Source organism: Portunus trituberculatus, chromosome 38 (genome assembly GCF_017591435.1).
Source record: "Portunus trituberculatus isolate SZX2019 chromosome 38, ASM1759143v1, whole genome shotgun sequence".
Classification (NCBI taxonomy): Eukaryota; Metazoa; Arthropoda; class Malacostraca; order Decapoda; family Portunidae; genus Portunus; species Portunus trituberculatus.
In genome coordinates this window covers 1,774,311-1,787,500 of record NC_059292.1, presented here as the reverse complement: position 1 = coordinate 1,787,500, position 13,190 = coordinate 1,774,311, and the positions used below count along the sequence as shown (strand labels likewise).

The 13,190-nt window shown below is 42.6% G+C and overlaps 1 protein-coding gene across 2 annotated transcripts in view; it reads right to left on the bottom strand.

The window, feature by feature from the left end:
- The window catches only part of LOC123514942 (26S proteasome non-ATPase regulatory subunit 4-like), a 9,672-nt gene extending 4,625 nt beyond the window's left edge, over window positions 1-5,047 (bottom strand). The window contains exons 1-6 of one of the 2 annotated variants that reach the window (XM_045273211.1): window positions 4,890-5,047; window positions 2,746-2,886; window positions 1,435-1,549; window positions 1,182-1,337; window positions 934-1,065; window positions 126-215 (exon numbers count right to left, since the gene is read on the bottom strand). In XM_045273211.1, coding sequence (XP_045129146.1) covers window positions 126-215; window positions 934-1,065; window positions 1,182-1,337; window positions 1,435-1,549; window positions 2,746-2,886; window positions 4,890-4,915 — 660 coding nt within the window. In that variant the 5' untranslated portion in view covers window positions 4,916-5,047. The remainder of the gene's footprint in view (window positions 1-125; window positions 216-933; window positions 1,066-1,181; window positions 1,338-1,434; window positions 1,550-2,745; window positions 2,887-4,889) is intronic. The other variant, XM_045273212.1, reaches the window with a different exon arrangement.
- Between the last annotated feature and the right edge of the window lie 8,143 nt (window positions 5,048-13,190).

Genomic DNA, 13,190 nt, shown 5'->3' with positions numbered 1-13,190 from the left:
ATTTCAAAAGAGGCAGAGTTGAAAAGTTGTACAAGTGTGGGCAAACTACAATATACAAGGGTAAAGGAAAGGGAATGAGCAAGTATAGCCATTAATGTTTCAAACAAAACACCAACAAGACTCACCAAAGCAAGTTCTGGATCCTCATTGGGGTCGACTCCAAACTCAAAGCCACCACCTGAAGCATAGGTGGCTGCTGGGGCCCCATCCTCACCCTGTGGGCCACATCAACAATTACCAATCACCACGCACCACACACCAAGTACATGACACTGACTTCAGACAAAACTGTCACTAATATAACAAGAGATAAGGCTAAACACCGGATACTCACCATGGTTCTCTTGAGACACCCACAACAAGTGTAATTTTTCACGAGTGTGTCAATCCTGTTATGAAACCTGTGCCTCAACACAAAGTGCTCTGCTACCTTTCACAAATCATGACTGTTTCCCTAACTCCCACACCACAAAATTAACACTGCTTCTCCCCAATCAAATGTAAGAAGCAACCAACATGTCTAGTTCTTATTTTCAACAGGTTTTTCAGCCATGATTTACATTACACTGGCATACACACAGTTTGGGGCTTCCTTTTACATTTCTAAGAAAAAAATGAATTAAATAAGCATTGGTAATCCAGAAGTCTCACAACACAGTGAAAAATTGTGAATCACATACAGTTCTTTCCTAATCACCAATCTGTCTTGCGCTGGTCATTTCAACAAGAACTGGAGGTACTGCTACAAAATAGATGATCTAATTTTCATCAAAATGTCAAGACTAAAACAATAACAAAGGAACACATAGGAATCTATGCTAAACTGTAGCAATAAGAAGAAATAAGGAGTGGCTACAGTTACTGAGGGAGTCTGAAGTAACTAAAAGTAACAGAAAAACCCTGTGAGAAGTTATCAAAATCTGTAATGCTTACCTGAACAATGGGGGATGAGAGTAAGGCATCAGCCAGGTGTGGGGAGGGAGGCACAGTCACCAGGTGGGAGCTGCCTCCCTCACGTCCATTAATGGTGCTCACCAAAGACTCAAGCAGTGTCTGGTTCATATCCTGGGAAATGAAAAAGGAATAAAATTATCTTGAAATTTTTAGGTTAATGCACTTTCTCTCTCTCTCTCTCTCTCTCTCTCTCTCTCTCTCTCTCTCTCTCTCTCTCTCTCTCTCACCGTTTCACCAAAGTTGATGATGTCAATGTTGACCTTTTCCTTCTTGAGCCTCTTTGCCACCTTGACAATCTCCTTCTCCTCAACCTCCACAGGGCTGCCCACAAAGGCCACAATGCGCATCTTGTGGTTCTTGCTCTGACGGTGCTTGAGGGCCAGCTACAGGGAGAAGCCCAGGTTGTCCAATTATACATGAGGCATCTCTTCATTACTAAATACTCAACAAAAACAATGGACAGCACATCTGAATACATACGTGGGCAATGCGGATCCCAGTGAGCAGATTGATGTTTCCATTGGGCAGCACCTTGTGGAGAGGAGTCAGGATCTTGCCCACATCAGTTGTCAGTGTTGCCAGAACCTCTGTGCTGCTAGACAGGAAGAATTCTCCATTAACTTTTCTTTCAAAACTGCTCAACAGACAAGTTCCATGCTAATCTAAATATTATTATAGCATTCTTTTAATTCAAATACAGGCAATCCCCGCTTAACAAAGGTTCAACAAAGGTTCAGACAATGGTTCAGACAATGAAATTTCGCTGCAACGAAGGTTTTTTTACTACCACCTGCTCGTTTAACAAACACCAAACTCGCTTTAACAAAATTTTATCCAAGTAATTTTTTCCAAGTTTGAAAGCCCGCCGTATCACGCAAGCCAACAGGCTTTTGAATACACCAGCGCCTCTCGTGGACAAAATGTGCACCACTCACTCCCCCTAGTTCAAAACAATAACAGCGTCAGCAGCAGCTTGTCTTCCCTCACTCACTCTACATGCCACCAAAATGCCCTGCAATGTTGCCTAGCATTGCTAAGAAGACCAGGAAGTCTCTTATTCTTGAAGTGAAGCTGGATATCATTCACAGACAAGAGAGGCGAGAAAACTAATAGCATTGCTTCCCACCATCTTGACTCCATCTACTGTCTCTACCATTTTCAAGTCAGCAGACTCTATTAAGAAGGCTGGTGAGATTATATCTTCCTTGCAAGCTAAAAGAACCTCTGAACTCTTGACTCTGCAATGAATAAAATGGAAAGTTTTGTAGAAATGTGGTACATAAGTTTTGTATGCAGTACAATGATGTGCCCTTTGTTTACATGCCACAGGTTGCCAGCTGCATATTTCCCGCTCCACTCCCCCTCTCTTCATACATTTAAGATCATCAACATTATAAAGTTACTTAAATACATACATTAGTGTACATTATAATGACTTAGTCTTAAATTAAACTGCTTAAATGTTTAACTTCATAATTTTTACTTTCATTAAACCTTTTACTGTACTGTGATGCACTCTCACTTTGTTTACTCTCAATGGAAGTTCAAGTCAGGGGTTAAACTTGTTATAATTGGTCCACTTAACAAAGGTTTTTTTAGGAATATAACCCCTTCGTTAAACGGGGGCTGCCTGTACTGTTGACTAGTTAAGTTATCACAATGTAGCTAGTATATAGACACTTACATCTACTCTAGCAGTGTACTCAATGCCTGAATGTTTAACTCTCCCATCCAGCCTAACTCAGAGGCAACCCTTCTCTACTCATTCTTCACACTATCCTGTCCACTCACTTGGCCAGCGTCAGGAGACCCACATTGTTCTCTGGGTTGGAGCGAAGCTTGAACCTGCAGATGGTGTTGACTGCATCCTGCTGAGCCTGGAGACGTGTAGGTACATAGTCGCCATTCCGCATGTATTCACTGTTGTCCACACTGCCACCACAAAAAGTAAAAGGGAGACTTATTTAGCATATTAATACAGTAAGGATAAGGATAGGAGGAAACAGGATAGGAAATAGTAAGTGTAACCCTATGAGCCAGTGGTCTGCACCATTACACACCAACACAATACAAACTTGTCACAGAACTTGTTACCTGATTAGTGGCTTGCCTCTTCAAGATTTATATTCAATGGCTTGCCTCTACAAGATTTATATTCAAGGTATAATAGATTAGGAATTATCTTGCTCAATACTGATATCCTACACAGTAATGATCATATGACACATATATATATATATATATATATATATATATATATATATATATATATATATATATATATATATATATATATATATATATATATATATATATATATATATATATATATATATATATATATATATATACAATACCTCCTTGTCATGCCTTTGTGAGACACACTACATATTCCTAGAAGGGACTTGGATCAACTTCAGCATGATGATCGTAAATATGAATTATTCCTTTCATTATTCTACATAGTGCTCCAACATACAGTCCACATTTTCTTTTTATTATTACACAAAATTATGAATAATTCACCAAGATTTCATAGTTATTAATAATTATAAACAACTGGTGAAGCATTTAGATCAAAATATTCAAGGACTGAAATGTTAATCAACATGACCTGTTCGGGGGCAGGCATCTAAGTGCGCCTTCATGTTTAATTTTTGTTTTTTGCCCTTGGCCAGATTTTTCCCTCTTACAAAATAATAATAATAAAAAAAAAGGCCTTCAGTATATTACAAATCAGGACAAATACCACACACTGAACAAGAGCAGACAAGATCTGACATGGCAGCAGGAAAAGGATTAGTGGGAGAGATTAGGTGAGGTACACATGAGATACAATATAGACAATGAGAACACACACAAGCCAGAGGACCGGGGTTCGACTCCCCGGCCGGGTGGAGATATTTGGGTGTGTCTCCTTTCATGTGTAGCCCCTGTTCACCTAGCAGTGAGTAGGTACGGGATGTAAATCGAGGAGTTGTGACCTTGTTGTCCCGGTGTGTGGTGTGTGCCTGGTCTCAGGCCTATCCGAAGATCGGAAATAATGAGCTCTGAGCTCGTTCCATAGGGTAACGTCTGGCTGTCTCGTCAGAGACTGCAGCAGATCAAACAGTGAATCACACACACACACACCACTAAGCTAATGTATTAGTCTTAAGGCTCCCCCATGTATATTTTCAGTATCTATGTATGTACTGCAAAATCTCTAATAAACTTTATAGGTATTACTGCAGTTTCAACCAATACACCACAAGTAACTATACAAACTCACATTCTAGATCACACTTCTACGAGCATTTTTAACCCCATTTTATCCTATCAGAAAGTAATAATAAATTCAGGACAGAATTTAGGTTAGATTAGGTAGCCCCACCCTAAAATCCCGCTTTCCCAGGAGGTTCCCAAGTTTGTTAGATACAGGGAAAAAGAAATATAAGATAGGGTATAATGGTTGAAACTGCAAATTTCCACATTATTATCATCAGTATTACACACACACACACACGACGATACACGTAACGAGATAGGGAAACAAACACACAGTCCTAATGGATTTGTGAATGAGTCTGCAATAGTAGCAATAATGTGCCGTTCTAAAAGCAGACAGGGTGAGCAGCCGCCCTGTTTTCCCAAATTAAGACGGGAAACACTCGATAAAAAGGTCTTCTGCTCACGGACATAAAACGTGGCTAACATTTCAGCTAACCAGGACATAAATAAAAGTTAATATAATGAAAGAGAGCAAAAAAATGGAGTCAAATGTTAAGAGTGAGCACCTAGGCAAGGGTTCAATTCCGCCTCGTCACGGCTCCCAACACACACACACACACACACATAAACACACACCTCTCGCCGCTCACCACCACGCCTCACACATCACCAGGAGTCACAGTACTTAGTGAGGTGATGAGTCGTACAGCGGGGCCACAGCTTACCATATCATCGTGCTCTCCAGTACCATGATTGCGGTGTTTGGCTTCTCTCACTCACGGACACAGCGACACCACCACCACAACACTGACAATGCTACCACCACCATCACCATCACCACCACCAATCTTATCGTACCTTCACTGCTAAACTGTCGTACTCTCGTTCATATAGGCGATAATGTTTTTATTATTTTTTTTTTTTATAAACGGTGGTGGTTAATGGTACGCACTTATTTTTGGTGTTTTAGCAAGTGTTGCCCAGAATTTACTAACGAGGTGTTGTCTAAGAAACGTACGGCACTCCATGATGTTGGTAGCCTTTCCCTTCTCACTCTGTCTAGGTAAGTCTTCTGTTTTCTTCTTTCTCTTTTTTTTACTTAATATTTGTTTCCTCAGCATATGTATTTCCAAGCAGGTATTTCCCTATAATATTCTTCTCTTCTATAGGTACAGCCTTTTCCAGTTTCCCTTCTCACGCTGTGTAAAGCTTCCTCTTTCTCTTTCTACTCAATGTTTATTTCCTCAGTATATTTATTTCTAAGTTCTCCTCTTCTATTTTACATATCTGTTCTAATGCTAATATTACACTTTTTCTTTTCTACCACATATCACATCCCGTAGGTATATAATAGTTATCGTACACAAACTGACGCTTTCTTCAATGTAAATTATTTAGCATAATAGATGTCTCTAAACCCTTTCTATTTCATAACAAACTTTGAAAATTTACATTCTTTTAACGTTATTTTTCATGTGCCTGTGATCTCGCCCATGTATTAGTAAAATAATTTCAAGAAAAGTCACTCCAAGAAAGTCGAGAAGAGTTTTTATTCTCGTTTTTATTTACATGATTTGCATTTGGATATTCTCAACAAATTAGCAGTGTCATAAGCTATAGAGAGAGAGAGAGAGAGAGAGAGAGAGAGTGTGTAATTCACTACGGTCGTCTGTTGGTCACCCAGTCAGCCCTCCTCACTATGGAACAAGCTCAGAGCTTATAGACCGATCTTCGGATAGGACTGAGACCACAACACATTCCACACACCTGGAAAGCGAGGCCACAACCCCTCGAGTTACATCCCGTACCTACTTGCTGCTAGTGAACAGGGACTAACTTGCCCATTTGCCTCGCCGCGCCCGAGACTCGAACCCGGACCTTCTCGGTTATGAGCCGTGCATGCTAACCACTACACTATCCAGTGCGTGTATTTACCTAGTTGTGTTTAGCCAGTTGTACTGTACATGGTTCGAGTGCCCTGGGCTCACAGTGTCCTGTCTCCATATCTCCATTTATCTAATCTTTCTTGAAGGTTATGCACACTATGTGCTGTAACAATTTCATTATTCAATGCATTCCATTTTTCCACCGTTCTGTGTGGAAAACTGTATTTTCCAATATCCTTCACACACTGCCTCATCCTGATCTTTACATGTTCTCTTGTCCTTCCATCTTCCGTCAACAGCACCAGGTCTTCTTTGTCTATCTTTTCAATATCATTTACTACCTTATACATTGTTATTAGGTCCCCACGTTTTCTTCTATCTTGTAAGGTTGATAGTTCCATTTCCTTCAGTCGTTCTTCAAGCACCGCTTCGGCTGCTAGCCAACAGGGGCCTGGGGGCGGGCATTCCAGTCCTAAGAATGTTCTATATATCTGTCATACGGTCCCTTATTGATTATGCCACCTCTGTTTTAATACAGTTTAGTGCCACTCAACTCCGTCCCCTGGAGCTTGTACAGAATGAAGCCATGCGGATAATCTTGGGATGCCCCAGGACTGCACGGATTGAAGTCCTCAGAGCTGAACTGCACCTGCCGAGTATTATGTGTAGGGTACAGGAAATGACTTGTCGCACAATTAGTCGGATGCTATGCACGGGCTCTGACTCTCTAAAGGGATCACTGACCCCCCTGTATCATGATCCTCGCACTCCTACAACACCATACCTCAGGAAGATCTTGGGAGTACTGACAAGTGTAGGTGTAGCCGAGGCTTGTATTAACGTTGTTATGTCACCGCTGCAACCCGCCTGGAACCCTCACCGTGTCAGTGTTGATATTCACTCACTGCATCAGCCCAAGAGGGACTGGCTCCCTCATGTGCTGCAAGACATGTTCATGACTAAATTGTCCAAGTACCCACACGTTCAGGCTATTCATGTTTATTGTGATGGGTCAATCAATGGCAGCAGGTCTGGATGTGGGCTGTTCATCCGTGACTACATCTCTGCCAGTCTCTACACTGACACTGAGGTTTCCAGGCGGCTTCCTGCACCCATATCTTCCACTAGAGCAGAACTGTATGCTGTTCTGGAGGCGCTCCACATTGTGGCGCCTCTCCATAAGAATGTATATTTCTTTATTGACAGTCAGGCTGCATTGTACGCCCTTCAATCCACCTCCCCATGGACTGTGATCTAGTTAATAAGTGTCTTGATCTCATCCACGCCCTAGAAGGTGCTGGTGCCACGGTCCATTTCATCTGGATACCCTCTCATGTGGGTATCCCGCTAAATGAAAAAGCAGACCACCTTGCTCAGTGTGCCCTACAAGATGACACAGTGGACCCTGGCACTGAGTACACTCTGGGTTATGTTAAGAGTAGCATTAAGGACTTTGTACAAAGTAGCATTAGTGATCAGTTGGAGCTTTGTTGCCATAGGGGCAGTAGCACTAGTCTTCACTATGCACGTGTCTCCCAGAGCTGTGCTTACACCTACGGGAGACACACTGCATCACATGACAGGGTGGCAATGAGGCTCAGATTAGGCTACAAATACTTTTGGGAAGTCAGTGCTTCTCCTGGTGTGTGCTGTGTGCTGTGTGCTGCACCAAGGGGACACACTCTGCGTCACTATATCATGGAATGTCCTCTCATTGCTAAATTTAGGCCACAAGGTCAGCATGACTTGTACAGCCTCATTGACCATCTCCTAGACTCTGCCACCCTCAAGGAAATACTCAGGGAATATCCTCAGTTTGCTCCCAGACTGTAGGATGTCTTAGGCAATAAGGTGTGCAATATGTGTATTTATTTATTGAAATACTTGTATTCTTGTTGTGTATACTGTCCAGAGTTATTTTTGTGATACTTTAACCTTAAGTCTTTGCCCAGGGGGTGGGTGGCAAGGCCCATCCTCCTCCTTTGTTGTAATAATTTATTAATTCAACAATAAATGTATCAATCAATCAATCAATCAAATGTGAGGTCCTTTAATTCCGGCACCATCTTTGTAGCAATCTTCTGTATCCTTTCCAATTTTCTTATATCCTTTTTAGAGCTCTGAGACCATACCACTGCTGCATATTCCAGCCTTGGACGTATCATGCTTGTGATGATTTTTTTCATAATATCTTTATCCATGTAATGAAATGCCACTCTTATATTAGTCAACATTATATATGATAGTCCAAATATCTTGCTTATGTGTTTATCAGGGATCAGATTTTCTTGTATGATCACTCCAAGATCTTTTTCCTCTTTAGTCTTCATTATTTGTTCCTCTCCCATCAAATAGTTCCATACCGGTCTTCTCTTACTCTTTCCTAGTTCCATTATGTGACATTTCTTGGCATTAAACTCCAATTTCCACTTCCTGCTCCACTCATAGATCTTGTTTAAATCTTCCTGCAACAGCAGACAGTCCTCTCTGGTTTTGATAACTCTTAGCAGCTTTGCATCATCAGCGAATAAATTTATATAACTGTTTATCCCAATGTGAATGTCGTTTACATAAACCTGAAACATAATTGGGGCTAACACTGACCCTTGTGGTACTCAGCTAGTTACTGTATCCAAAGATGAGTATGTACTCGTATCTCTGATCACAGTTCTCATTTCCCTATCCTTCAAATAATCTCTTGTCCATTCGAGCAAAGTTCCTCGCAGTCCTCCTATGTTCTCTAGTTTCCAAAGTAGTCTTCCGTGAGGGACTTTATCAAAAGCCCTTTTAATATCCAGGTATACTGTGTCTACCCATCCATCTCTGTTTTCAAGTCCTGCAATAACTCTCGAGTAGAAGCTTAATAAGTTTGATACACATGACCGCCCTGTCCTGAACCCAAATTGTCTGTTCGATATGACTTGCTCCTCTTCTAGAAATTTAACCCATTTTTCTTTGATAATTATTTCACATAACTTCCCCAAGACACTTGTAAGTGACACTGGTCTGTAGTTTAGTGGTTCAGTTGCCTTTCCTCCTTTAAATATCAATACAGTATTACGTTGGCTCTCTTACATTCTAGTGGAAGTTTCCCTTCATTTATTGAACTTATTGAATTTATTTCCCAAATTGAATCCAGTAGTTGCTCTTTACATTCTTTTAACACCCAGCCTGATACACCATCTGGCCCCATTGTTTTGTGTTTCACTATTTGATCTGCTGTAGTCTCTGACAAGACAGCCAGACGTTACCCTACGGAACGAGCTCAGAGCTCATTATTTCCGATCTTCGGATAGGCCTGAGACCAGGCACACACCACACACCGGGACAACAAGGTCACAACTCCTCGATTTACATCCCTTACCTACTCACTGTGTGTGTGTGTGTGTGTGTGTGTGTGTGTGTGTGTATGAGAGAGAGAGAGAGAGAGAGAGAGAGAGAGAGAGAGAGAGAGAGAGAGAGAGAGAGAGAGAGAGAGAGAGAGAGAGAGAGAGAGAGAGAGAGATTCGCCGGTCGACTGCTGGTCACCCAGCCAGTCTTCCCCATTACGGAACGAGCTCAGAGCTCATGCTGACCGATTTTCGGTTAGGACTAAGACCACTACACATACCTCAGCACACGCCGAGACGGCAAGGCCACAACCCCCCGAGTTACATCCCGTAGCTATTTACTGCTAGGTGAACAGGGGCTACACATTAAGAGGCTCGCCCATATGCCTGGCTGCTCGCGGGATTCGAACCCATGCCTTCTCGGTTGTGAGCCGAGTGTGCTAGCCAATACACTTCGCGGAGAGAGAGAGAGAGAGAGAGAGAGAGAGAGAGAGAGAGAGAGAGTGTAATTCACCACGATCGTCTGCTAGTCACCCAGCCAGCCTTCCCAATTACGGAGCGAGCTCAGAGCTCATAGACCGATCTTCGGGTAGGACCGAGACCACAACACACACTCCACACACCGAGAGCGAGGCCACAACCCCTCGAGTTACATCCCGTACCTGTTTACTGCTAAGTGAACAAAGGCTACGCTTTAAAAGGCTTGCCCATTTGTCTCGCCGCTTCCCGGGATTTGAACCCGGGCCCTCTCGACTGTGAGTCGAGGGTTTTGTGTGTGTGTGTATTTCACCTCGGTCGCCTACTGGTCACCCAGCCAGTCTTCCCCATGACGGAGCGAGCTCAGAGCTCATAGAACGATCTTCGGGTAGGACTGAGACCACAACACACTCCACACACCGGGAAAGCGAGGCCACAACCCCTCGAGTTACATCCCGTACCTATTTACTGCTAGGTGAACAGGGGCCACACATTAAGAGGCTTGCCCATTTGCCTCGCCGCTTACCGGGACTCGAACCCGGGCCTCTCGATTGTGAGTCGAGCATGCTAACCACTACACTACGCGGTGTGTGTGTGTGTGTGTGTGTGTGTGTGTGTGTGTGTGTGTGTGTGTGTGTGTGTGTGAAAGATTTTACTAAATTTGAGTTTTTATTAGAAACTTTCATATCTTATCAATCACTAAAACATTTCCAAGCACCCTAAACACACTTACACACTTAAACACTCTAAAATACACCTAACGTATACCCAGTACATTTGAAAATACCCCGAAACACTTCCATACTCACCCCAAACATCACATGACGTCAAAACACGCAAAAAAAAAAAAAAAAAAAAAACTCAAAACACGCAAAACACCTGCAGCATCCCAGACCGTCGCATAAAGCACATCCAAACACACCCAATACCACAAAACACACCCAAATATCTTAAACATCCTCAAAACACACCTATTCCTCATCCATTCCTTCTGTCTTCTTCCTTATCCCTACTTTCTTTTTTTTTTCCTATTACTGGAATAAAAAAAAAAAAAAAAACTTATCTGATATACATACTCTTGTTTACGCGCTCCACTCCTATCCCAATATGTACACACATGCAATGTATGTGTTGCCGGGGAGGAATTTTTGACCCTGCAGGAGCGATTTGGCACTACAGCAAGATCACCATATTGCCACATTAAGTATAAGGACCAGAGACGAGTTAACATCTCTCACTTTATTTAGTAACATGGACACGCTTTCATAGATCGTGTCCACACACCCATCGCTGCTATTTCCGTCAGTGGAGAGGTAAGTAACCAAACAGGGGGCGCGTGCCATGAACTATGCAGACAGTTCAGAGAAGGCTGGCTGGATTTATGAAACAAGCTCTGCCATTAAGGCAACGTTTTCTTTACTCTACTCTACTGTACAATATCTAATGTGATGTACTCTTATACGTGATGCAGTATTACCTATATAAGTAAGACAAACATACATGCACCGTTTGGGAATAAAAGAACAAGAGCGAATCAAGTTTAAGCAAAATATTTTTCGCCTTCATTATTGTTATTTATCTTCTTCAGCTGTCAGGATTTTTCCCTGAGGGGGCTGATGGAGCTGCTAATGTTGATACATCTCCAGCACTATAGGTGGGCATCACTGCGATAAATCATCGCTATGATTTATTGGGAGAACAATATGCAGGTTAGGCCCCGTTAGGAGTTGTCCGTTAGTTTTTTTTTTTTTTTCCTGAGTTATCAATTTATTGATATCGCCTCCGATAATTTTGGTTCCAAACTAGCGATGATCGATCATTTAAGTATATACTGAGCATACGTGAGCACTATATACGTATACTGGTTGGTGCTTGCATGCTAGCAGATGACACGATCAAGCATGCAGTGAAGTCTGCGTTCAGAAAGCTGCTCCAGACACTGAGCACGTGGCAGGTCCTTGTGGGTGTAGCATAGTTGATGAAGTTACTACTCTGTCTGTCACGGTAAGATCTGGCGAGGTGAAGGTGTTTCAAGTAGCGTTATGCATGGAAGGGCGTGTGTGGGGCCAAAGCACACTAAGACTCACTTTAAACATGGCACAACACCCCTCCCCTCAACTCCCCAAACACACACACACACACACACACACACACACACACACACACACACACACACACACACACACACACACACACACACACACACACACACACACACACGGCCCGGTAGCTCAGTGGTTAGAGCGCTGGCTTCACAAGCCAGATGACCGGGGTTCGATTCCCCGGCCGGGTGGAGATATTTGGGTGTCTCCTTTCACGTGTAGCCCCTGTTCACCTAGCAGTGAGTAGGTACGGGATGTAAATCGAGGAGTTGTGACCTTGTTGTCCCGGTGTGTGGTGTGTGCCTGGTCTCAGTCCTATCCGAAGATCGGAAACAATGAGCTCTGAGCTCGTTCCGTAGGGTAACGTCTGGCTGTCTCGTCAGAGACTGCAGCAGATCAAACAGTGAATTACACACACACACACACACAGCTCAGCTCAAGGCAATCAAAATCCGCTAAAAAACAACCTAAATATACTAAAACCATCGAAACACCGCAATTTAAGCCCAGAACACACCTAAACGCATTCAAAAGACTGGCACGGAGATTGCCCATACAGTAAATCACAAAACTATATTTCCCTTAGGTAGTCTGGTTTGTGTTGAGATAAAAATCAGTAAATTTTCCCTTCCAGGACTTTGTTTTAGTTTAAAACAGTGGTGTCTACTGCCCAGCCTTTTCCTAGCTGAGCGAGTACCACATGGAGGTCCCGTACAGTCAGTCACAGCGTACTACATGGTTTAAAAAAACTCAATTCCAGCAAATATAAATTTATTCACAAGTAGAATACAAATGAACTAACAACAAAGAACATAACTTAGTTTAATAGATTATCTTGCCTAAGTCAATAAAGATTTTACTGAAAAATTAATCAATTTAATTTAACTAAAAATCGCATATGATCCTGAAAATGCTCATGTACCACCCGGAAGGTCTACGCGTACACTAGTGGTACGCTTACCACAGGTTGGGAACTACTGGTTTAGAGAGAGAGAGAGAGAGAGAGAGAGAGAGAGAGAGAGAGACGTCTTTCCTGCATCGAAAAACATATACGTAAAGTCACTAGAAACATACATGTACGGACCTTGCATATACTTACATACATGCCAAAGCACGAGAACTGGACTGTGCGAGGGCGTTGATAATTATCATTCTTTATTAGTGTACGCTGACTATACGCGGCAGCAGCAGCAGCAGCAGCAGTAGGCGGGGCACGGAGCCATCAGAGTGCC